Genomic DNA, 27,576 nt, shown 5'->3' on the forward strand with positions numbered 1-27,576 from the left:
CTACCACCCACAGTGGGGGGGAAAAACCCAAGGCCCAAGAGGGAGAGAAAAAGTCAGGAAACCTTACTTCAGGGGATCCCAAGTGAGAAAAAGAAAAGGCCAATATGCTACAGAAGGCCCGGAGAAAGAGCTCAGGTCACCAATCTGACAAGAAGAATAGAGGAAGTGATTGGCACAGTGCCAAGTGGTAGAATAAGGCAAGGGCTGACCTCCTTTCGCATTTCAAAGGCTGTTCACTGCTATTCTGACCCTCTCAGTGAGAAATGATCGTTTCATCACCAAAGAGAGAAAATTAGTTGTACTTCCTTATCAGCTTAGAGCAAGATTAATGACAAGTTAACTTCCAAGTTCCATAATTAATAAGCATTAGCTTTTTATAACTCATAAAAGCCCCTAAGAGCTGAACCCCTTGCAAGACTAATTTGAGGTACATGTGATCTCCAGGCGGTGCCAGAGAGATGGGCGCAAGCCTGCTGGTCCCAGGAACAGCAGGAGTGGCAGGGACATGAAGAAGAGCAGAAGTACGACGGCAGCTGCTGTGTGCCTCTCGTGTGCCAGCCACTGCTAAGATCTCTGCGTGTGAGGAGCCTCATTTGATTTCACACACACAAAAAAAGGCGAGGGGGGCTATATTTGTATCCCTCTTTTAAGGAAACAGAATCTTAAAGAAGGTGTGTAGCTTGACCAAGGTCGCAAGGCGACCCGGGAATTTCAACCATGCCAGTTCATCCCAGACCTTGTACCCTTGAGTACCCTGGGCTGAGACCGCCTGAACAGATGTTTTCTGTTGTCACTTGTTTCGTTGAAGTTTTTTGTTTTGTTTTGCTTTGTTTTTGTTTTGTTTTTTCCTAAATGCCTCTGGCCTGTGGGGTAGGAGCCTCTCTCTAGAGTAAGGACAAGATGTGTACTTATAAGGCACTAACTTAGATGGCTCAAGAACAAAATTTGGTGTTAATAATAAAGGCCACCAAAGTAGGAAGGGGGAAGAGACATGAATCAAGAATGGCCTGAAACTGATCATGGTGGGTACATGAGGTTCTTCCTACTCTTCTCTACTTTAGGCTACGTATGAAAATTTTTATAATAAAAGGCTTAAAAAATGACTTTCACTTATTGACAGTTTATGAAGTCATTTCCTTTCATTGGTTTTACCAGGTCATACTTGTTCACACAGTTCAGAATTCAAAATGTTATAAAAGGTATGCACTATACAAGTCTCCCTCCCCATTATCCTTCTGTTTCTTTGTACAAAGATATAGAGGTATTTCTCCCCATTTCCCTCACAAAAGGTGACACGGTATATGCATTCTATTTCACCTTGCTGTATTCACTTAACTACGTAACCTGGCGATACTTTTCTTCCTGTCAATGTATACATTCTCCATTACAGCTTGTGGGTGTCCCATAATGTAGATCTACCATGTATCATATTTAATCGGGACACCTAAGTTGTTTCTAATCTATTGCAATCACAAACAGTGCTCTAATAAATAAGCTTATAATGTGTATTCCTGTCTACTGCCCTATTTTCTTGGTTGTACTATGCATTTCTCACATTTATTTAACTACTGCAACAACTGTTATCAGCAGGAGTAGATCCAAGTTTCATGGCATGTGAAGCTTACACAACTGGGAAGACCCTCTTTAAGATAAACAACGCAAAATTAAAAATATGAAATTAGGTGTAAGTGTGTCTATTTCTTTAAAAGTAAAAATTCATACCAATTCACTGGTGTCCTAAAGATTAAGGTCATTTCTTCTGGAATAGTTTCAGACAATTGAACAAAAAATGCCTACATAGAATACCCCCTGATGGTCTAGAACACCTCTCCAACTAAAACACTCCATCTCCACCTAGAACACTCTGCAACTCCCAGAAACACAGTACACTTACAGGGCCCTGAAGCTTAAGTTTCAATAGGTACAGGGTGCCTAGGTGGCTCAGTCAGTTAAGCGTCCAACTTTCGGTTGGGGGTCAGGTCGTGACCTTGCAGTTTGTGAGTTCAAGTACAACGTCGGGCTCTGTGCTAATAGTGCAGAGTTGCTTGGAATTCTCTGTCTCTCCCTGTCTCTCTGTCCCTCCCCTGCTCATGCTATCTCAAAATAAACTCAAAAATATCCTTTACACCTGCAAAGGAGATCTGTGTCTCCTTGAACGATTGGCATTATCATCACCATCTCACAGATGAGGAAACTGAGGCTCAGCGATGCGACAGCCTGCCCCACACTGCACAGTGGATACTAAACGAAGGCCTGTTTTGATTCCAAGGCCTTTGTGTTTAACTGATATACAGAGTGCCTACACAGTAGTCTTAAGCCAACGACTAATAATATTTGACTAAATTTATCTTTTCTAAGAGAGGACTAATAAAAGCTAACACTTGCAGTATTAGTTCTTCAGGGAAGAAACATTTGATTTGAAACAAATTCTCCATTTCCCTTTTGTATTTTCAAAACCTCTATTCTCTCCTTTAAAAGAAAATAAATAAAAGCCCCCGTGAATATACCCAACTAAATACAGAGCCCAAGGTCAGCACTGTGCTTGTCACACAAGTCAGGCATCACCTGACAGGTTCTCTGGCACCTAGAGAGGGACAAACAATGAATCAAAGAGATGACTCAAGGCTTATCCTTTGTGTTGGGGGTGTGTTTGTTTTCTGCTGAGCTCTCCTGTTTCTAATAATACCCCAGATCCTCGCATTTGTCTAGAAACTAGACTAGAACCAAGGACTGTGATCAACTCTGCTCTAATAACTTGATGTAGAAAGAACCTAACCCTAAATACTAGAAAAGAGGCTTCTTCCACTCCAACTCGAAAAGCAGCAGGCTGGACTGATTAAGTATTTGGGGCAAACTTCAGCACTCTTCAACAGCAGAAGCTACATCAGTGATTCTCACCAAGCGTGTCGCTGGGACGTGTTGCTAATAACATTCAATGCCTGCAAGCCAGCGGGCTGGGCTGAATACCCTGCAATGATGACAGGGACAGTTCAGTACAGGTAAGGGCTGTCCAGCCACAAATGCAAAAAGCAGTGATGGCTGAGAGGACTGAGGAGACAGGCCTTCACGGATGGGAGGGAGACACGAGTCAATACAGACATGGAGACACTTTACCCCAGACCTTTCGGGTTACTCTGGTGCAATAACAGAATGAGAAGGTCTGCACACGGAGGGCACTTGTCTAGCGTACGCACTCTACAGACGTGCACTGCCACCTGTGTGCCTACTGTCACGGACAGCCATGCAGGGTCACACTGAAGACCACAAAATAACCCACAGACTTTAAGAGTTCACCGTGCTTTCAGCACTGCTTCAGAAATAGAAATGTTTAAATTAATCGAAGGGTACAAGGTTCTAAACTTTCAAACTCATCAAAAAAACTCTCAAAACTGCTTTTCTTGCAGTTAGATAAATACCACCTTTATTCAACCTGAAATTTAACAAAAATGAAATTGAAAGTAAAATTGCCTCTATCAAAAGGCTATGTTCTAAAATAACATTATTTACAGGATGATTTAACAACTTAACCAAAACAACAGGAAAACGTGTTCTGCCTCAGACCCAAATGTTCTCTAACAGGGCAGCCCAGATACATGCTTAAAATAGATCACATGCATTCATTTGTTCATTCATTCATTCATTATTTATTTATTTGGAATGATTCTACATTCCTTGAAACTGGAACACTTCTGTCAGAAGAATTTTTATTTTTATCAGTGTTACCTGCTATTTGTACGGAACCATCCTCACCCAGAAGAATATTACCAGCTTTCAAATCCCTATTAGAAAAAAATGAAGAATGAATTATGGAATATAGACATTATACTGCATCAATTCACTCAGAGATTTAAAAACATATCATATAATATAGCTGTTTAAAGTATCATTTTATAAATATTAAAATTATATCACAGATTTAAAAAGTTACAGGGAGAAACGGCGATTTTATAGTTTGCTCCCGGGGGGTGGTTAGGATTTTAGTAACAAATATTTTATGTGAAATCATTATCCAAATTTAATTAAATCACGAGTGAGTACATTCTTTATGTTGTAGAGTTGGAGATCACCCATTAACTCACCATACTATCTTTTCTCAAGAATTAAAGCTGATAATTCTATGTAAAGCTGTTCTACTTCCACTTAAATTTGTCTGTGGTACAATTCCAAATTAATCCCAGCAGCCTCTTAAACAATGGATTGGATCAGCCTCTCCCCTGGAGAGATACTGATTATAAATGCCAATTATAACATTCTATAATATATTTCTTCATTATACAGAAGTCTTAACACTTAAAAAGAAAAATAACAACTTACAAGTTTGAAATCTAAGGTCGTTTTTTTCTAATTACCAAAAGACATGGCAGATATCCTTAAATAAATGGCCCGCATATAGCGCAAGGTAGGGGAATTACAACACCAGCATTACTAATAAATGGTTATTTACTCACACCTATTCCTAGGAGCCCAAGTTAACACTAACTCTTTTGAAACATCAAACACTCCTATTCTAGGCTGTTTGGCTATTTAAAGAATTAGCATGTTATGTCACAAAAGAAGATGAAATTAGCTATCCCCCCTTTCCTCACACCACCATGCCAAAAATAATGAACATATTACATTTGGAACAGTTTTGCCTGTATTAGATAGTTAGAGATGCTATCCTGTTCAATTAAGCATACTTCAAGAGTAGTATTGTTATTTTTTTTTTTTAGTGAGTTCACTAGGTACTTTTTTATAGTCTGCTTTTATTTCAGTGAAAATGGATAAAGCAATGCTAAGGATACTAATATATTTCATCAAAATTTATTCTCTCGGGGCACCTGAGGGGCTCAATCGGTTAACCACGGATTTTGGCTCAGGTCATGATCCCCCAGTTCATGGGGTCGAGCCCTGCGTCAGGACTCTGTGCTGAGAGCTCGGAGCCTGGAGCCTGCTTCAGATTCTATGTCTCCCTCTCTCTCTTTCAATCTCTGCGCCTCCCCCACTCGTGCTCTGTCTCTCTCAAAAATAAACATTGAAAATAATTTTTTAATTTATTCTCGTTTCTTTAAGTACTTTTTTCACAACTATTTGGCCTAGCTCAGAAATAATGTTGATACCTACCGGCAATATGTTTTCCTTAACAGTCTTTACAAACCAGAGCTGAATATACAAATGGCTGAATTTAAACATCTCTGCAGAAGTCATACCTGTGAATCTGACCATTTCTGTGTAGATAGTCTAAGCCTTCCAAAACCTCTTTAAGAATTGTTGCTATTATTGCCTCTTCCAGAACTCCATTCTTGTGTTCCCCTCGGTTAACAATGTACTTTATGATATCCAACATGGAACCTAGGTGGAGAGACAGAAGAATCGAAACATCTGTGGAAGCACAAACACCTTCATTACCTTCCTAGCTTGGGCTCCACTATTTAGAAAATTGAATGGAAATGTCAAAATACGTTTGTTTATTTGACGCAATTGCTCCCAAGGCACACAAACAATTGCATGGCAGCACGTGACCAGAAACACAAGATCCAAGTTTGCAAGAGCACTTTCAGCATAAGAATAATTCTGGGTCAGGATGCAAAAAACTGTTCACGGTCACTCCAGGGTTAGTCTTTTCTCCCACACATGCACAATTGGTTACAGACTCAAAAGGGGATTCAAGATGTCCGAATTGAAAAAAAAGAGGAGGCGGTGGCCAGGGGAACAGACCGCAATGAACTGAGAGCCAGAAGCACAGTCTCCCTGAACATCTAGGACACAGGTAGGAGGGGAGAAAAAAAAAAGTATATTGCCTCCAGACCCCTGCTGATAACCAGAATATTCCTTTCTGTGACTCTGGGCAATCTTTATTTTTGTTTACTTGATCCATAATGTGCTGACTTTTATAAGGAAATAAATACACGGTACTTTGTTACCATGAACAGATTAGGATCCCTGGCATTCTGAGTTCATGTTTCAACACATACTAATTAATATTCCAAACCTCCCGGTCATTTTAAAAGCCCTAATTACCTGGGGGTTCAACATTTCTGAAGAGTTAACAAATGGCTTACCTCAGGACCTGAATCTGGCTCTAGGCGCTCTATGATTAACTGGGAGTACTGAGTTTCCACATCAGGTATTACCACACCAGACTAGCTGCCTGCCCCTCATTAAGAGATTTAATATGATAAAATATTATAAAAGAAAACAAATACATATTTCCCCCTCAGAGAAACAAAACATCTATTTATTCATTGAATCTTAAATTCTTTAGTAGTTTTGAAAACAATACTTCCACAACCGCTTCATTTTCATATTATAAGTATATACCAGGTAAGGCATGTATGTATGCATTTCTGCCTTGCTAAAAGAAAAATGAGCAATAGTCCACATCGGCCCAGGTTTCTCTGACCTGTGGAAACCTGTTTAAAACTCGTTCTTCTTACCTAAAGCCCAGGCGGACTAAGTTGGATTCTTTTAAAAAGACAAGGAAATTTTCTATCCAGTCTTCAGGCAATGGGATATGGGACATTGTTAAGCTAATCAAAGGTTAATTGGGATCAAAATAAAGAAAGGAAGTAAAATTCTCAGTTTCAGCAGTGTATCTGGGGCTGCCTAGGGTCCCAGGTCACCAGAACCTCGATCCCTGCAACAAGAGATTGGGGGAAGGGTCGTCTTACTGACAAAGCACCAGCCTCGGCAGAGACAAGGAGCAATGCCCACACTCAAACCCTGCAGTCTGGCTCCAGCAGGCTGCCTTTTTCTTTCTTCTTTCATTTCTTTCTTTTCATGTTTAATTAAAACCCGAAGTAGGCACTCAAGGAAACAATGACTAATAGGATTGACAAGACTGGGAACAGAACCTAACTCAGCTCTCCCAGGCTCCCCACTGAGACCCGCGCAAGTGGACCCAAAGCAATCACAGCATATTTGTCCTGTCAGCTCTGGGCCTCTGCTTGATCCAAGAGAGTTTCTTTACAACAACAACAAAAAAAATGAAGATGCTTCCTCAATTCTGCCTTCACTGGAACCAGGTCTACAGGTTAAAACGGGCTCTACAATATAAATTCAGCTATACTGGTTCTGGCTTCATCCAGGCAGTGCAAAATGTCTTCCTCTGCTCCTAAACGACACTTCACGTCTGGAAAAGATATATAGAGTGATAGATGTGGCAATGCTGGGTGTTACAAAGAAAATCACTGGGGCTTTCTAAGCTTAAATTTTCATGTCTGTAAAATGAAGGTGATAATTCCTGTGGTGCAGCACAGCTTTTAAGTCAACAGGTCCTACTGCCACAAATTCCGGTGCTCACAGCTACTGTGTATGTGACCTTGGGCAAGCTGCCCGACTCTCTTAAGCTTTGGGGAACTTTCTGAAGAGCAGGGACAGTGACACTTGCCATTCAAAGATGCTGTCCAGATTAAATGAAATAAGGTACGTAAATTGCCTTGAGCAGAATCTAGCCACAGAGTAAGTGTTCAATAAAGTTAATGGCTACCATTATCATTCTCTATCAACTAGTGATGTTAAGAGATTAAAAGAAAAAATACGGCAATGTAAAAGTGCCTTATAAGTTAAATTGTCAATGACTTTTATAACTTCATTGACCTGAGGCCAGAGTGAAAGTTACTTTGCCTCTTCAAATGCAAACACAGGATGAAAACAGTGCCACTTCCGATCAACACTGCAAGCAAATAATTTAGCATGCACAGAGTTTCTCTCCATTTCAACTGAAACAATATTTACTGAGTACCCACTGGGTGCCAGGTTCAATAAGGGAGAAGTCCATTAGACCGTGCTCTCCTCATCAAGTCCACAATCTAATCTAAATCTGTACTGTCCAATATCGTCGCCACTAGCCATCTGTGGTTATTTAAATATAAGCTAGTTAAAAATGAATAGAAATCCAGTTCCTCCAGAAATTCAGTAACACCAGCCACATGTCAAGTATTTAAGAGCCACATGTACCTAGTAGAAACTGGAGAGCACAGTTATAGAACATTTCCATCATCACAGAACTTTTAATGAACGGCACTGAGGTAATTCACTATATTACAATGTGTTAAGGACTTGAATAATATTAAAAACAGAGTTTAAACAGGAAGGACTGGTTAACTTTTGTGTTGCAGAGAGGACGTGACCTCTTAGGACTTTGGCATGTGGAGAAGGAAGGACAGACATCTAGGGCTGAGGAGCAGCACAGGGGAGATGTGGAGACATCGGGGTGCAGAGGTATTTAGAGAGCCTCACCTACACCAAGAAGGCTGGGCAGAAGAGGACACGGGTATTCTAGGAAGTTTAGCCATATTATGAAAGCTTTTCAATATCAACGTGAAGAAATCTGGGCTTTATACTCTAGGTAAATAATAAACCAAGCAAAACTTTAAATACAAGAGTAAGGGGACCAAATGTAAAGTTGTATGCAATATTACGGCTTGCACAAAAGACAAAAGAACACACACACACACACACACACACACACACACACACACACACAAGCAAACAATAACAAAACCCACTTACCTCCACTTAGTAATTTCATGACCAGCCAAAGTTCATCTTTTACCACAAAAGAGGTGTAATAGGTCACTACGTTGGGATGGCTGCACTGACTCATGGCTTGAATTTCTTTCTATAAAAAGAACAAAACGTGACATAGTCTCATGGGGTAAAAATCGGGAAGCAAAACACACTGAGCACACCTAGGCATTTTTCCTACTTAAAAACATACGTGGGGGGCTGCTTAAACCATTAGTTCAAAGAAGCTGCATGAGAACTAAGTCATTCATCCAATTATCAACTTGCTGGAATTCAGAAAGGCCTCTTTAGGAGACCACAGAGCCCTGTGGACCGGTCACAGGACACAGAAACCTCAGGGAGCATATCACCCAGATCACTCCCTACTCAGTAGCAGAGAGCCCCATCACACACGACTGAGTGCCTCCTGCCTGCAAGGAAGGCTGCGATAGAGAAAGAAAAGGCTGAGGGAGTCATTAGGGGACCTGGGTCCTACTGCCAAGCCTCAACTCTGGCGGGTCTTAGATCCTCCCTCATCCAAAACTGTTTCTGCTTCTCAGGACTGCTGTGATAGTAAATGAGCAAATACCCATTAAGATGCTAGAACGTAATTTCCCAAACTCTATTTCATGGTAGATAGTTTATCAAGGAAAAAAAAAGGGGGGGGGCAGGCTAGTGGAATAAGCTCAGGAAACATCAGATCCTACATCTCACTCTAAAAGGGTTATAGGGAACATTATTACTGTCAAAGACTCTGAGGATTCCTGCAGTAGATAAGCTGTTCTAGTTGAAACCACATGAACAATGCAGTTAAATAATGCTTTGTGGGTCACAATTTAGGAAACACTACTACTATAGAGGAAAATAAGTTTCATATAGAGACACAAAACAATAAAGTTTTTAAATCAAATAGGCAACTTCAATAAACCACATTTTCCTGCAATACTTAAGTTCCCATTGGTTTTGGTGTATTATCTTAAGTTATTGCCAGATAACTCCTATAAAGCTTCAGTCTCCAAAGGCAAAGGAAATAAAATCAAAAATGAACTATTGGGACCTCATCAGGATAAAAAGCTTCTGTACTGCAAAAGAAACAATCAACAAAACTAAAAGGCAACCAACAGAATGGGAAAAGATATTTGCAAATGACATATCAGATAAAGGGTTAGTATCCAAAATCTATAAAGAACTTACCTAACTCAACTCCCAAAAAAACAAATAATCCAGTGAAGAAATGGAGAGAAGACATGAATAGATACTTTTCCCAAGAAGACACCCAGATGGCTAACCAACACATGAAAAGATGCTCAACATCACTCATCATGAGAGAAATACAAATCAAAACCACACTGAGATACCACCTCGCACCAGTCAGAGTGGCTAAAATTAACAACTCAGGAAACAACAGATGCTGGCAAGGATGTGGAGAAACAGGAACCCTCTTGCACTGTTGGTGGGAATGCAAACTGGTGCAGCCGCTCTGGAAAACAGCATGGAGGTTCCTCAAAAAATTAAAAATAGAAGTACTCTACAACCCAGCAATAGCATTACTAAGAATTTATCCAAAGGATACAGGAGTGCTGATTCATAGGGGTACCTGTACCCCAATGTTTATAGCAGTGCTTTCAATAATAACCAAATTAAGGAAAGAGCCTAAATGTCCATCAACTGATCAATGAAAAAAGATGTGGTTTATATATACAATGGAATACTACTTGGCAATGAGAAAGAATGAAATCCTGCCACTTGCAGCAATGTGGATGGAACTGGAGGGTATTATGCTGAGTGATATAAGTCAGTCGGGGAAAGACAGATATCATATGTTTTCACTCATATGTGGAACTTGAGAAACTTAACAGAAGACAAAGGGGGAAGAGAAGGGGAAAAAATAGTTACAGAGAGGCAAATCATAGAAGACTCTTAAATACAGAGAATAAACAGAGGGTTGATGGTGGGGCGGGGTGGGAGAGGGGAAAATGGGTGATGGGCATTGAGAAGGGCACTTGTTGGGATGAGCACTGGGTGTTGTATGTAAGCGATGAATCATGGGAACCTACCCCCAAAACCAAGAGCACACTTTACACACTGTGCGTTAGACAACTTGACAATAAATTACATTAAAATGAAAAAAGAAGAAAGAAAAAAAAAAACACTAGAAAAAAAATAAAATAAAATAAAACTTCAGTTAACCCTCAATCAAGGGTATCAGACTAGTGTAACTCCCTCTCAAGGTGCCGTCCAAAAGCCACAAAAAATAACATAAGTCATCAAAGAAACCTTATACATGCTATTATGTATTTATGATGAAAGAAAAGTGCATTTATGCATCGTATAAATATTTTCAATAATAATGAGCATCTAGTTAACTCTGAATTAATTTTAAATCACCCAGCCGAAAGATTCCAAATGGGGATGCAATCCTTGCACATCCAGTACTACTTAATCCTCAAACCGCCAAGACCCTATTTCTCAGAATACTGGACCAAAACACTATGACATGTAACACACACATATACCTTAGTTTATATGTTTATATAAGTGCTTTTTACCAAGGATAAACATAGAAAAAAATCACTAATTTTTCCATTTTCATTATATAACAACACTTTCCATTCCTCATTTCCTTCATCCATTTAACTAATTACAGGTTTTCTAAATCTGACACTTTTCAATTCAGCTACTCCTGTCCTTTGAACAAGATCTGAAACCTGAGGTCCAGTTTCCATCTGTTTCTGGTGTTAGGTTTTGATATCACGAGATGCTGCTGAAGGAGAAATGCAACACTGCACAGGTCATTCCTACCTTAAGTCACAAGCACCTGTTCACTGTGGGGACGGACGGCTCACTTGGAAGGCGTGCAGCATCAGGTAGGGTCCGGTATACACACAGATGCCCCCCGCTGCTCACAGAAAGGAGAATGATGTTTCTTGAAAGTGTGGGTGCTCCACATTCTCATCATTTCACATTTAATGCAAATGAATGCTTATCTAGCTTTCTAACTCCAAACTTTTAAATCATTAATCTAAATGAACAATAAACAACCAATGCCCATATGAAAGGAAATTCTTCTGCACTGAAGCAATACTGGGCCAAGCTCTGGAAAAACCCGTTTTCTTGCACTTTCCATTTAGATGGGCAGTATCACTTCCTACCCAGAGTATCAGGTTCTCCAACACTGCAGTGAGCAAACTATTTGTGTTGGGGGTGGGGGCATGCATACATGTGTGGGTATGTGCGTGTGCGTGTGTGTGTGTGTGTGTGTGTATGTGTGTGAAAGAGAAAGGGAGGGAGGCAGGGAGGGAGAGAAAGTAGGGGGGAGAGGGAGAAAAGGGAACAGGGGGAGATGTACAGAGGGAGGGAGAGAGAGAAAAACTCTTTAACCTGTGGATATAACTTACCAAGTTCTAGTCCTTCAAAATTTTGGGTCTTAGAGGTACCAGATGGACATTTAAAGGTCCTGAAGATTTGGGGGCACCTGGGTGGTTCAGTCGGTTCAGCATGTGACTCTGCTTTTCAGCTCAGGTCATAATCCCAGGGTCATAGGATCAAGTCCTGAGTCAGGCTCCACAATGAGCATGGAACCTGTTTGGGATTCTCTCTCTCTCTCTGCCTCTGTCCCTCTCCTGCTCTCTCTTTCTCTCTCTCTAAAATAAAAAATAATAATAATAATAAAATATAAAGGTCCTGAGGATTTAAAAGAAAGAGGCAGGGAGAGGGACATAGATACTGCCCCTACTAATACACCCCCGGACCAACACGAGGGCAGATGGAGGAAAAGACAGAAAACTTCAGAGCAGACTTACCATCAGTCTGACCACTCATAACCTCACATCCTTCCTTGCAGCCTCACAGTTCCTGTTCACTGCTTTGCTAGGGTTCCATACCCCCACTCCTACATCATGCAATTTCCTACACAAGCCATTCCATGTAGCAGAGCCTCTAATACTTAAAGACATGGTAAACCTGCCTTAGGGAGAAACAACAGTCACTTAGCCTCAGCGTATGACCTGTGCTATCACTGAGCCTCCATGATAAGTATTTCCATAAGCAGTGCAGAAATACACTCACAGAAGAACAAATGAGGTGTTCTACCTGCCTATCCAACCTTATTTCAGTTTATACGTAAGCCTTGTGTTTAGTTGCCTTCTAGAGAGATGAAAAATTTTATATTTATATATTTGTATTTTTGCTATGGTCTGAATGTTTGTGCCCACCCCCTGAATTCATAAGCTGATGGCCTCAGGAAAGGGGGCCTTTGAGAGGTGACCGGGTCTTGCGGAGGGAACCCTCATGAATGAGATTTGTGCCAGTATAAGAGACCCCAAAGAGGTAGCCTGCCCCTTCTGCCACAGGAAGCAGTGAGAAGTCTGTGACCTGGAAGAAGGCTCCCACTCGACCATGCCAGCACCTTGACTTTGGACCTCCAGACTCCAGAACTGTGAGAAGTAAATTACTGTTGTTTATAAGCCACCAAATCTGTGGGATTCTTCTTACAGCAGCCTGAATCAATTAAGACAACTGTATATACTTTTTATATTTTATATGTTGAAAATATAAATATTTCCTGTATCAAATGTTCTTTCCATAGAACTACTCTCTCCATTTCTTTTCAGAACAGTGATGACAGCTGCTCTTTGAATCCTTCCCTGGGAACATTCTACCAGATAAATTATCCAAGCTTTTCCCATTGTCCTAACTTCACCCACAGGATAGGCAAAGCCCTTTATTCCCAAACATATTCATTTCTATTTCTAAAAGTGACAAAAGTATTGCCCAAAGATGATTAAGTGGGTATGATTAAAAAAAAAAAAAAGTTTTTAGGGCACCTGGGTGGCTCAGTCAGTTGACCTCCAACTCTTGATTTCAGTTCAGGTCATGATCCCAGGGTCTTGGGATCAGGCCCTGCATCCGGCTCTGTACTGAGAATGCAGCCTGCTTAAGATTCTCTCTCTCTCCCCCTCTGCCTACCTCCCCATCGCCCCCCAGCCCCACTCATGCTCACTCTCTAAGTAATAAAATAAAAAAGGTTTATCCAATTCTCCCTACAAAATGAGCGGGTTCTAAAACCCTACTCCCTTAACTAGGATACAATCCATAGATGCATGATTTGGAACAATGCTTCTCAAACTTGAAAGTGTACACAGATCACCTGGGGACCAAGTGAAAATGCAGATTCTGATTCAGTTGGTCTGGGGTGGAGCCTGAAATTCTGCATTTCTATCAGGCTTCCAAGTAAACTGGTTAGGTCCAGAAACCAGACTCTGAGTGACTAAGTGGTGGAAAGCAAACAGAGGCACTTGGGTATGGGGACAGGTGAAAGGAAGGAGCACCAAGGGCCGCAGGGAAGGTGATGGGGTTAGAGCCTGAGGAGGGGAGCAAGCCCAGAGGCACCGCCTAGCTGAGTCTGACCTGAAGAAAGGGGTAGGAAACAAAGCTAGAAATAGGGGAGACTAGTAAACAATTCACAGCGAGGTCAAGATTTGAAGAACTTACACAACTCTGAAATCCGGACAACACATGTGCCAAAACTGCAGTCAAGGACTGCAACACAGTGACTCCCTTGGAAGAGTCTAGTGAAATAAGACAGACATGCCATCAGGTGCCAAAGCAAACCACAGCCTGGTATTTAATCTGCCCTGTGGACCAAAGAGCTGCTCATGCAGCTTCATCTGAAACACACCACAAACGAAATTTCACAAGAGTGGGAAAACAGGCCTAAAATGGGATAGCAAGAAAAAGGCCTCCCCATCTGCCAGCACTGAAGCGGCAGCCACAGCAGCAGCCCTCTGCCGGGAGCCGGGTGGGCGGACGACAGACCTATGAGGGACACGCACGCGCAGCTGCGGGCCAGCCTGGCCACATTTGCCCAACCGGGGCACGATATAGGCCTCTCACGTGGGATAGTCCAGGTTTGGTGGGGGACACAAAACACACAGAATATCCTACCATAGAATATCCCGGAAATAGGATTGCTTGGGAGGAAAAAAAAAAAAAAGAAAAAACTACCAAAAAACCAAAAACTGAAAAAAATGGAAAGAAAGTATATTTAAGTGTTTACGAGGGCTTTTGTAATAGTGCTCTATGGCCTTTGTTCCTCCTACCACCACCACCACCATCACGAAAGAAAGAAAGAAAGAAAGAAAGAAAGAAAGAAAGAAAGAAAGAAAGAAAGAAAGAAAGAAAGAAAAGAAAAGAGGGAGGAAGGGAGGAAGGGAGGGAGGAAGGGAGGGAGGAAGAAAAAAACCATACTGAGGACAAGCAAGAACTGTGGTTCACAGGGGTGGGAGCCACTGAGGAAGAGTTAAAGTCCTAAGACAGGGCTGGCTTGGAAGCGTGGCTAAGCCACTGAGCAGCCCGATTACCCCAGCAGGTTACCCCATGTCCTTGAACCTCAGTGTCCTGTCATAAAAGGAGATTATTAATGCCGTCTACATAGGATTTTTGTGAAATAAGTGAAACGCGACCTACACCACTCCTCGCAGGATGCCTAGCACATAACACAAGCGTTAAAAGACAGCCTCTCAACGTCTCGGTTCCTTCTCTGCAGATGAGCAACCCCATACTGATCACTTACCTCAAGTGTCCCAAATTCCTGACTCAACCTCAAAGGCACGGAGACAGACGCTGGCAGCAGCGCCTACCCTGCCCTACAGAAACATCAATCACATAACGCGCTCCGTGTGTCCTGCCAGCTCTAAGAGTCTGTAATGTGTGTATAGGTCACTGGGCCACGAGTCTGTAGCTTTATTCCTGACTCTACGTTGTCTCCCACAGGAGTTTTCCTAATTCACCCTGTGTTTAATTCATACCACCCTGTCATACTTCATGCATCCTGGTACACCGCCTCAAGCCCTTTTGTGATAAGGAGCCTAACATATACTTATGCAATGGGTTCAAAACACCTAGCATAGGGGCACCCGCCTGGCTCTGTGGGCAGAGTGTGCAACTCCTGATCTCAGGGTTGTAAGTTCAAGCCCCACGTTGGGTGCAGAGGTTACTTAAAAAATAAAATCTTTTAAAAACAAAAATAAAAAAACACAGAGCACAGAAAAGAGTTTGAAGACATAATAATTAGGAAAAGTTAAAGCCTAGTGTCTTTTGTTCCTAAAACCAGGAGATTCACGAAGTACTGAAAGAAATTTCATTACAGAAAAGAAACCGTTTAAATGGATTCTGAATTCAAAATAATAAACTACACTTAACCAAATTAGCATATTTTCACAGCTTATGTAAATCCTAAATAAATTCTTCTTCATCTGATATTGGTGGCAAAATATCCCACTCAGCCTTAGTCAGGAATCAAATTTCTCAGCCTCCAAAATCATGTGCAGTTAAATCTGAGAAGATGTTATTTCTAACTTTATTCTAGAGCAGTGGTTTTCAACATTGGTTGCACATTGAAATCACCTAGGTAGCTTTAAAAAATACTAGGGCCTGGAGCCTAGCTCCAGAGATGCTGATGCAAATTGGTTTAAGATAAGAGGCTGGGAATGAAAATTTTCAAAAGCTCCTAGGTGATTCTAATGTTCGGCCAAGGTTGAGAACTACTGTTTTCAAGCTAGGCACTAAGATGCATCATTCCTTCAATGAAATACTGAGAGAAACACCTACCTCTCAGGCACACTTCCACACTGCAACTTTTAATCCTTTCAAAAGGGGAAAAAATGTATGATTTACAAATACTATCAAATGAAACCTATATTTCCAAATGCAAGAGATAACCAGATACATCTTTTAAAATGTATGCAACATTCTGCAGGCATTTTAAGAACTCTTTAAATGGTGAGGGTAACCACATTAAGTAACACTTTTCAGAAAGTCATTCTCCAGCTTGCAATTCCGTAACAATTCCATAACAGCACCATCATGAAGGGTAACCTAATATTCATAAATAGCCTGATACTGTAAGTGGCAGAATTAAAACAAAGACAAAAACAAAACCCATAAAGTTCTATGATCTCAAATGTCAGCCAAGAAAAGATTGACAAAGTTGTTACAAGAGCAATGTATTTTTTTTTTTGGACTGTCATTTTCAATCAGGAAAATGTCAGTATCAGGTCTTTCAATGTAAAAAACTATGTATCACATGTGCAGCAAACTCTTACCTCTTTTCAAAGAAGAGTATCAAAAGGGAAAAACCTACTTTAAAAAACGTTAAGTGAAATATTTCGACTTGCACCCAAATGTATCAACCATTGTCCCTTGCCATTTAGTTTTGTAGTTATTTTTACAGGACTTGGTATCTGTGTTTATCCAAGTGAAGTCCATTGAAGACAGGATTAGAAATGGGAAAAGTGTAGATAAGACAGGGAAATATTTTTTAAGAAATTTGGAGAAGGAGGGGTCAGGGTGGCTGAAGTCACTTGAGCGTCCCACTCTTGGTTTCAACTCAGGTCACGGTCTTGCAGTTTTGTGGATTCAAGCCCCGCGTCAGGCTCTGTGCTGGCAATGCAGAGCCTGTTTGGGATTCTCTCTCTCTCTCCCTCTCTCTGCCCCTCCCCTCCCCATGCTGTCTCTGTTTCTCTCAAAATAAATAAATAAGCTTAAAAAAAGAAATTAGGAAAAGGGGAGCAGAAATTCCCTGATGGCCTTACTCAGTGTTGGCAGAGAAGTATTTAAAGCAAAAGGTAGAGTGTCATGGGAGTTGGAGAGTGGGTAAATCCCTCGAAATCAGCAGGGGAATCACAAAGGGTAAACATCTATTTGCTGGCAGAAGAGAATGCACCTCCCAGAGCCTCCCGGCTTGGTGATGATGTCACAAAGTTGGGCACCCTGCAAAAACTGTCCAAACAAAACAGAAGAATTTTACTTGGAAACGTAAGAAACCGTCGGTATAGTTGTTTTCTTCAAAAGAAACAAGGAGAGGGAAAGGAAGGGAAGAATCAAAGTGTGATGTTGAAATACTGTAGGAAAACCCAATGGGGAGGAACCCAATTTCTCCCACTGTTGGCTAAGAGGTTCTTCAGCAAACAGTAAGACGGATGCCCTATGAGTTCTGGAAGCTCTTAAGTTGGCCCTCATGGAATCTGAATCAGATTCAGCTATCAATAACAGCTGTTTGATCATTTAATTGACTACGATTGGGAGTCTTGGAAAAAGTCAAGTCAAAGACTTCATTAAAAACAGAAACAGGAAGAATTTTTCGTGTCCGCCAATTTATGTTGCTGGAAACCTCCGGGCCAACTTTTAGCACAGCTGCTCTATTCGGCTTCATCACCAAACAATGAGAATGTGAGGCAAAGTGTGTCTTTTTCTTTTTTTTGTGGTGCCCCCCGTCCCACGCTGGGGGCCAGTGTGCAGCCTGGGGTCTGCCAGGGAACAGCCCTCCTGCAGAAGCAGCCAGAGCCCTACCCAACATGCTCAGACCTTCTCTCTGACTCTTCCACAGTCCTTCTGTTTCCACAGCAGCTAATTAATTGTGGAAATAACCAAACCAAAATAAAGAAGGTAGCAGAGGAAAGAACACAATCCTTGGTCTCAACCCAAGCCAATAACATTTTCCAGAAGGATGGTAAAAGGGAGGTATAAAAAATAAACAAGATGTAACTAAAGTTGTATTCAATCTAAGCGTGTTTTCCCCACTTTCTCCTACTCTGAAAATGAGTATGTACTGGGTCTCTCTGTTACTAAGCGCATGTAAGTTCAGAAACATGTGTCCTTACAATATTCATTTCTGTTTACTCTTTGGGGGAAAAATGAGATGTTAAACATTTTAGCAAGCCATTTCTTTTTTTTTTTTTTTAATTTTTTTCAATGTTTATTCATTTTTGGAGAGAGAGACAGAGCATTAACAGGGGAGGGGCAGAGAGAGAGGGAGACACAGAATTTGAAGCAGGCTCCAGGCTCTGAGCTCTCAGCACAGAGCCCCATGCAGGGCTCGAACCCACGAACCGTGAGATTATGACCTGAGCCGAAGTCGGGCACTCAACCGATGGAGCCACGCAGGCACCCGCCCCAGCAAGCCATTTCTAACACATGTATAAAAATTGACCTAAAAGTAAATTCAACTAGTATGTTTATTACCTGAATCAACTATAACATTTAAATTTCACATTCCAAATTCTACGAATTTGGTTCTACGAATCACATGCCAGCTAATGTAACTTTAGAGCTGTAAAAATAAATTAGTTTTGCATATGTAATATTCTCTAATTTCTTAAAAATGTATGTCTTCAAAATATCCAAAAATCTCCCATTCCTAATCCTGCCCTCAACTGGATTATACTTTGGTAAAAACAAACACCAAAGTGTATGAAAATAATTACAAAACTAAGTACAAAATTTAATATTTGAGACCTGAAATGCTCAAAATAGTACATTCAGTAAAATACACTTGTATTTTAATGCTATACCATTGGTATAAAAGATTCTACAAGAAACAGCCAAATGCAATTCATTACCACATATGGTGAAGCACTAATGAGCTGGGATATGAATAATTAATCTACTAATTAAAAAATTCTTTTGTTCAAAAAGCATGGAAAAATACTTTCCTTTATATAATAAGGAAAACACACATTATAGTTTCCAGCTTTTTAGGCTGACATCCTCAAACCAGTATAATTTTTTTCTACAATAAGCAAGGCTTACAAAAGTATGAACACAATTACAGACATTAGGCAAAAATGCAGGAAAAAATTTTTTTTTTAATTTTTTAAACCTCGGGAAGCCTGGGTGGCTCAGTCGGTTATGCTTCCGACTTTGGCTCAGGTCATGATCTTGCAGCTCATGAGTTCGAGCCCTGTGTCGGGCTCTGTGCTGACAGCTCAAAGCCTGGAGTCTGCTTCAGATTCTGTGTCTCCCTCTCTCTCTACCTCTCCCTCCCTTTCTATGTCTCTTTCAAAAATAAATAAACATAAAAAAAATTTTAATTTTCTAAATCTCAATTAAAAGGGGGAAAACCCCTTCTAGCTAGAAGAACTGCTCAAAGGTCCCAAATATTGTAATTTAATTTTATTTATTTATTTTTTTTAAATTTTTTTTTCAACGTTTATTATTTATTTTTGGGATAGAGAGAGACAGAGCATGAACGGGGGAGGGGCAGAGAGAGAGGGAGACACAGAATCGGAAACAGGCTCCAGGCTCTGAGCCATCAGCCCAGAGCCTGACGCGGGGCTCGAACTCACGGACCGCGAGATCGTGACCTGGCTGAAGTCGGACGCTTAACCGACTGCGCCACCCAGGCGCCCCTGTAATTTAATTTTAAATAAGTATGAGAGAAGCCTATGTCAGATAAATAAACTATTAGGGGATAATTAAACTATTCTCTCCAATGACCATTAGGCAAAATAAACATCTAAAGCTTTATTCTCCAAAATAACCTACAAATCATAGCTGATTTGTTCCTCTAAAAACAAGTAAAGAGAGTAGAGAGAAAGGGAAAGATGAGTAGAAAGAAAAGAGCAGATCAAAAGAAATAAGAAATAAGAAATACCATTATGGCAGAAAAGCAAAATGAGGGCAGGGGCTTTGTTCTGAGGAAAGTAAGCTCTCGATTTATCTATGAATCGTATCCATGAAATACAGCGAAATATCCTTACAGAAATGATATAGGAAGAGAAGGGCAAATGCCAGATTCTTTCCGGTTGGAGGCTGAGAGGCTCTTTCATTATGTACACAGGAGACACAGATGGCACCCTATGTACCCCAATCTATGCACTTACAGTGGGATGTTACTGTTACCCTGTAACACTAGAGTGACTTGACTCTATCCTGAACTATAAGCATAATTTGCTAGTAATCAGTGTTTTTCTGCAAGTGACTTTTAAAAGTAACTTCATTAAAAGAATTGATTTTTAAATACACAGAGCCATAGACTTTGGTGATAAAAATAAGTTTTGCCATCAAGTAGAATTCCTCACTGAACAAATGAGAAGACTGAGGTATAAATGATTCGTCTCAAGTCCACGATCCAAGTGAAGACCCGGGCCCTCTGACCCAGGAAGCAATTCTCCCTCCATCACAAGTTTCAGCAATCATGGGTAGCCGTTGTTTTTTGAAACAATTTTGCTCACATTTGTCACCCATCATATACTACAATATTTTAATGATCACTACATATTATTTCATAATAGAATCACATAATAGACCTTTTTTTTTTTTTTCTTTGAAGAAACAAGCACTTTGCCTGGCCCCAGGGCCAGGGTTTCTCTTACACACATAGCATTCCTGTCCCTAAGAACTAAACTGTATGTTTTGATAGCATTGATGTATATGAGGGAATAAGAAAATGCTACTGAGTTTTCTGTGACTAGGTACCAAAGACAAGACTAAAAATATGAGAGCTCTAGTCCAGAGAAAAAACATTGAGGATATGGCTAAAGTCTAAAAATCATGAAGTCAAGTAAGGTGATGAATCAAAATGTTCATCAATCCCTGGGTAAAAATAATGAAGAGTTCCCTGAAGATTGGAAAAAGTGGGTTTTAAGATGAATAAAAGGAAGGACGACTATGTCACATTTATGGAACTGTCACCTGGTGACAGAGACCAAAAGATGAGTTCAGAAAGAACAGGTTAATTCTTCACTCATGAAATAGATTTTAAGGGAAGTAAGTGGGCCCTTGAGCAGCATCCCTAACCTCTGAGGCTGACCACAAACGAGAGAACTAAGCTCTTTCAAGAAACCTCAAGGCCACCTTCACACAGAATATACTAGTTGGCATGACAGTGGATCAGACCCATTTAGGAAGCCTTAAATTCCTACTGAAAAGCAAGGAATGCACACTAGAGAATCTGTCTATATTCTGTTAAACCATGTCTAGATGGAAAAAGTGTAGAAAGCTATCCTTAGCTCAAAAAGCTCACCAACCCAAAATAACAATGAAGAAACTCATTTACCAGTCCCCAGACTCCCCAAAAAACAGAAATCATCTTTGTTTTCCCATCGCCTGGCTCAGTGTCTAGCACCTAGTAGGGTTTAATAATCACGCAGTCCACAAGTTCTGCTCTAAAACTATAAATACCTCCCAGAGAGTGTTAGCCTATTATAGTCATTTACACCACAGCGGGATTAAAAAAAAAATGTGGGATTAGCAAATCTCGGAAATTAGCAAAGCCTCTAGGTTGGAGTGGTCAGAAATACAGAACATACCAGTAACATCCCCTGCCTCCTGGAAAATTAACCACCAAATCATCATACCTAAAGAGATTAGGATATAGTTACAGGCCAAACTCTTCAACATACATGAAAATTTAAAAGAATGCATAGAACAAGAATTAGATTAACTAAATGCTATTCATGTGATGCCAAGAAAAACATTTGTTCTAGGGTTTTCTAACCTAATTGCCATGAAGATGAGCATATGCCTTTGTTGTCCTATATACACACCCAAAACCCATCCTTCTAATGGGCCTAAGCACAATGTAGAAACTCATTAAATATTTACCAAATAAATTACTAAATGTATACACATGAGATCTGGAACCAAATTATCATTGAGGAATATTACAGTACTCATTTCGACAATATAAATTTTATTTAAATTACCAATTTAAATTTAGCACCAATGATTTCATCTAATACTTCTTCCCTTCATTCTCAGAGACGATAGCTTCAGAAATCACGACCACCTGGGATGTCTGGGTGGCTCAGGCAGCTAAGTGTCCAACTCTTGATTTCTGCTCAAGTCATGATCTCACGGTTTGTGAGTTTGGGCACCACATTGGGCTCTGTGCTGACAGCACGGAGCCTGCTTGGGATTCTCTCTCTCTCCCTCCCTCTCTGCCCCCTTGTGCAAGTGCACGTGCATACATGCGCTCTCTCTCCCTCTCTCAAAATAAATAAACTTAAAAAAAAAAAAAAGAAAATGCTAAAAAAAAAAAAAAAAAAGAAAAGAAAAATCATGACCATTTGAACCCTTCATCAGCCAAACCTGAAATAAACTCCACATGACCACAGAATCTGACAGATTGTCCATCTGCCCTGTGAGTGTAAACCCCACTTTCCTATGGGAGTTGGGAAAAGGGGGCAGGGACAGGACAGAGGGTAGGAAGTAGGAGGCGATACAGTTTCAGTAGGGGAGGCAGATGTTCTAACTGCCAGCAAATAGTTGATAACTGTGACTTCTATGACATAACACTCACAAGATAAGGATTCCAGTGGCCATTGTTTCTTACAAGAACAATGGCTTCCAGTTAACACATGGCACAGTTTGTGAAATGATGCAGAGCACTGACCTATACATAATGTGCACACACACACATACACACACAGGGAATTAAAGGATTATTAGGATGCCGGATGTCCAAACACTGCCAAAATGTGAACCCGCAGAGATAATAAAAGTACGAGCAACAGCAGTATTAAAAATCAAAAGGATTACACCAACTTCGCTCCACACAATCTCGTGTGCCAACAGCTGGGCCACAAAGCCTGGCAACATTAGGCAGTCCATACTGTAAGTTCCATTTCTTTTTGTTTGCAAAGGACAAACATCCTAAAGAACCATAGCCATTCCCCGCCCCCCATCTCTAGAAATATCAAGACATCAAAAGGTCAAAGGTTCCAGGTTAAGGAAAGATCGACACAAGAAATCAATACACCTTTCAAATGAAAAGTGGATAATTATAGACATATACTATGCTTTCTTAACACAACATGGGAACTAAGAGGGGAAAAAGAATGAGATAAATAAACTATCTGCTAATAAGCAAACTCATAACTCCTAAAACCTCAGATTAACGGAGACAAGCACAAAGCCAGAAAAGCCCCAGTCCTTACATGTGCAGCTATGCCCAAATTACAAGCACTATCTCCAAATGCCACTGTTACTGGTCCTGCTCTCAGGGAAACAGGAAAGGGCGTGGACTGCCCACCCTCCCCTCTATTTTCCCCCACCCTGCTGCCTCCACTAGGACCCTCCTGTAACTTCCATTGCTGGCAGTGGACTGCTGACGAGAAGCCAACAGAGGGAGAACGTGGAGGCCTGGGGCAGTTTGGGGCTTGGTAGAGATCAGGAACCACTGCGTCTGCCCAGAAGGCTGGTTCTGGAATTGTCAGACACAAATGCGCCCAGGCCTCATACAGACCGTGTGTAAATATTCTGCTGGTACCAACAGGATGGCCATGGGACCTCCAACAGAGCGCCACAATCAAATACAGTCATCACGAGCAAATTTGTGAGTGGTATTTCCAGACAGGGCATATGGAAATGTACTCTCCAATCTTTTTTTTTTTTTTTTTTTAATTAGTGTGTACTCAGTATAGACTCAGAATCTGAGGACACCTATAAAGGGATCTTAGAGATTTTCCAACCCATCTCTCTTTCTAAATAGTGCAGTACAGTTAGATGACTTGACCAAAGGTAGAAAATGAGTTGGTGGCAGAAGCAGGACCTGACTCTCCCCACAGTTTGTTAAGTGCTTTTTCCACTTGGGAAAAGTGACCTTCAAAATTGGTCAGGTGACGAAGGCACAATTTTATTGGTCGCTGTGATTACAAGCAACAGAAGGATGCAGCAATAATTTCAGTAAGAGCAAAGCACAGCTGATATTTTGAAGAAGGTAAAAAGCCTTAAATACATGCAAATTCTGTGAATTTGGGGCGTTTTCTTCCTTCCTCCCTTCCTCCTTCTCCCTCCCTCCCTCCGTTTCTTTCTTTTTCTTTTCTTTCTTTCTTCTTTCCTTCCTTTCTTTCTTTCTGAAATTAACATTAAATCGTGGTAGCCCTTCCTTTAATCTGAGTTAGGTGGCAATCTGTCGCTTCAATCCCAGTGAAATCTATGCCTTGTGTAGCCTAATTTAAAATGTGAGGCTAAACAGATCTGGAAAAGTACAGCTTTATCCTTGTACTTAATTTATACTATAGTGTGCTGTAATTAAGCCTGAAATAAAAGCTATATTCTGAGTAAAGACAAAAAGCTCTTGTTAATGGCATTCCATTCCCAATGTAGAACACAACAAAAGGCTTCTTCATTTGGAGCCAAATGTCATTATACTTTGTAGCTTGTGTGGAGCTGTCGTACTAATATTTGTCCTGGGATTAGGGTTGGGATAACCAATCAGTTAACTCCTCCACTGCAGTTTCCTATTATCCTCAAATAAATGGCCAAAAGGAAAAAAAGAAAAAGAAAATTGGCAGGCAGAAGGACAACTATATTTATGAGATTAAACTCTCAAACCCTTCACAGTTTGCCGGGCAACTAATAACCATTTGCCAAGCTGTTCATTTAATAATGAGTCAGTTAAGCCAAGAGCAAATGTTCCTGCAACCAACCAGTGCTACTAGAGTCATACCCACACTGAAAAGCTCCAATCATTTACGTAACGTATGTACTTCATTTAGAGTAAGAGGTACACGGTGCCACGTACAAGAAACAGACTGCTCTTGTTAGCCAAACCCAAGCCACCCTGCACTATTCTGAATAACTGACATGTGTAGGTCATTTTGTAATTTCTGAAAGGCACAATGGCCGACAAACTGTTTGGAGAGTAATTCCTGTTTGTGTCATGATTCTAGACAGAGGGCCAGAAGCTCTCCACCCGGCTCGGCACTTGCAGTATCACGTGGCCTTAGGTCAGCTAACTGCGTCTGCTCCCTGCTTTTCCAAAATAGAGTCATCAGCACTGAGACCATCCCCACCCTGGAATTATGAGGACTGCACAAAATCCTGCTTGTCAAAGCAAAGTAAGTCATACGCTATACAACACCATCATCAGGTACGATATAATTAAGCAGGGGAGGAAACGCGGTGTGGGCTGCTTTCCAAGAAACACGTGTGTCCAAACAGGAGAGAACACCAAGCTGCCTTTGCTCTCCTTTCTCCTGTTTCTCTGGCCCATCTCCACACACCCATAAGTGACGAGGAGCAACCAGCAGGGATCCTTCGCTTTTTTACTTACTAATAGTTCATCCATACTGGTCTGGCATTTTTCCAAGTTGATCCGCTTTATGGCTACACGTTCTTGCCTGGGCTTGCAAAGGGCAGCCTGGACCACAGCAGTAGCTCCACTGCCTAAAACGAAATAAAAACAGCATCAGCTATCAAGGGGCATGCTGTCTGGTTAATGTTCGTCACCCCCTTCATAAACAAACACCTATTTTTTAAAAAGTCTTCTCCTCAAGGTATTCAGAACATTACCTTTTGACATCTTTGTAAAGAGTTTCTAAATCTGAAAATAATCCTGTGGGAGAAAAGGGGAAATGTGGACTGTTCTACAGGCTACAAAAACAGTATCTGTACCCAGGAGGGCAACCCACATCGAAAAAGCCCACTTTCATATGGCAGGTGTATTGCCGCCCAGGACAAAGGCTGACCAAGTGACGGGTCTGAGGTCACAGGGACAAGAGACATGAGCGTCCGAGCACAACACTGCGTGGAGGCCATTACCATCCTTGGCTCCCAGTATTCTCTAACTTCAGTGCCCTTAAAATATCTCAAGCTCTTCTTCCACTTCAGCCCAAGCCAAACCACTACAGCTTGAGCTACTTCAGGGTTTCCACGAGATGCTGTGACAACTTATCTGCTCTGAGTGTTCTTTGAGCTTCTTTCTTCTGCGCTTGCTCTACAATTAGAAGAACAGGAATCAACCCAAGTATTCTCGTGTTGAAAGCACGACTTTCAAGGATGCCAAGCGAGTGATGCAAATGTGTAATTACAAAAGCTCTCGGCATTCATATGAATTTCCTATTTCTAAGGTTTCATGATCGTTAGCTAATGCACTCAAACTCCTAGGAGACAGAGTCATGTCATTATCCATATTTTATAAGAGCAAAATGTAGACGTGTAGTGATTTGTGGCAGAGCACAAAGAGCTCCTAATCCGATTTATATTCCACAGGGGCAAAAAGACCTCTGGGTTAAGGCATCTCACTTCTGCAGAGAATACCAAAACCCTCCCTCTGATCACATAAATCCTCTACCCCTGCAAGACTGCCAAAGAGAGAAACAGCCTAGGCCCAGGACTGTGTAAAAGAGGGTCAGATCTGACCATCTACCTTTCTCCTTAAAGCCTTTCTTCCAGGGCTACTTCTCGAATGACTCATCAAATATCATAAGATGTGGGCGGGGGCAGCTTTGGGCAATACAGAAGGGAGATCAGTATTCGCTTTCCTTACAGATGTGACAGACAGGGATGACATTTCTAGTACAAGTCAACGCTTTCCCACGCCAAGGAAGTGCCCAAGTGGGTGTCTTCAGAGCTGAGATTCTGCCCTTTCTTTCCTCCTGTGGTCTCAACGTCAGCTCTGGTCCCCTGACCTGGTATCCCAAGCAGATCACCCTAAGCTCCAAAACTTCAAGACTCCCATTCCAGGAAGTCCAACCTGTGTTCATTGGGAAAGAAAATCTCCATATACTAACCACCCCCTGTATGGTATCTCTACTCATGCAATAATTGTCATTACAAGCCTGTTCACTTTTTGTTCCTAGCCTCATTTTATACGTGAGAACACTGGGACTTGGAAAACTTGCCCACGCAGCCAAGTGCCTGGGCTGGGGTCTGAGTCAGTCTGCCAGACTCCAAGCTCCATGCTCTTCCCTGCTTCCCATAGGCCAGCGCCCACGTTTCCCTTCCTCACTTGTCCTGGCCTTATAGGACCAGAAAAAAATGTCCTCCATGCTTGAACAAAAGAGAAACCACCTAGAGGGAAGATTCAAGCGAGCCTTACTCTCTCGTTCAAGGACAGAGTGCTGTTGTCAGAGGTCGTTAAAAGGGCCTCCCTGTCCCTAATCTCACTGCCTGCTCCATCAGCTTCTATTCCAAGTCCTACCACGTCGGCCTTGGCCCTGCAGATCACAGCATGCTGGGTTCAATCCAGAATGCTCTAGATATCAGAGCCAAATACTACAAAGAGCCCTGCTGATAGCAAAGTGTACTTTCCAGTCAAGGTCTCCAGAACAAGAGACCATCACTGGCGGAGCCACAGAGAAAGTGATAAGTAGCTGGTTAGCACTGGGCCTGGTATCCAGCAGAGAAATCAACAAACGTCTTTAACGAGCTGCTGATGGGAAGCCATTCTCAGCTCTACCTGTTGTAAAACTCTCCCCAATTCCACTCCCCATCCTTAATCCACATCCCTGAACACTTCAAAGCAGTGGAACTGAAAAACAGGAAAGATGAAAACAGATTCCCAGAAGGGATAACACAAGT

The 27,576-nt window shown here is 41.3% G+C and overlaps 1 protein-coding gene across 1 annotated transcript in view; it reads right to left on the bottom strand.

The window, feature by feature from the left end:
- STK39 (serine/threonine kinase 39) overlaps positions 1 to 27,576 on the bottom strand; it is a 311,613-nt gene that overhangs the window by 228,206 nt on the left and 55,831 nt on the right. The window contains exons 4-7 of the mRNA XM_040474668.1: positions 25,328 to 25,440; positions 8,494 to 8,602; positions 5,190 to 5,331; positions 3,724 to 3,779 (exon numbers count right to left, since the gene is read on the bottom strand). Coding sequence (XP_040330602.1) covers positions 3,724 to 3,779; positions 5,190 to 5,331; positions 8,494 to 8,602; positions 25,328 to 25,440 — 420 coding nt within the window. The remainder of the gene's footprint in view (positions 1 to 3,723; positions 3,780 to 5,189; positions 5,332 to 8,493; positions 8,603 to 25,327; positions 25,441 to 27,576) is intronic.

The sequence above is a fragment of the Herpailurus yagouaroundi genome, unplaced genomic scaffold (genome assembly GCF_014898765.1).
Source record: "Herpailurus yagouaroundi ecotype Mexico unplaced genomic scaffold, PumYag 140, whole genome shotgun sequence".
NCBI classification, from domain to species: Eukaryota; Metazoa; Chordata; class Mammalia; order Carnivora; family Felidae; genus Herpailurus; species Herpailurus yagouaroundi.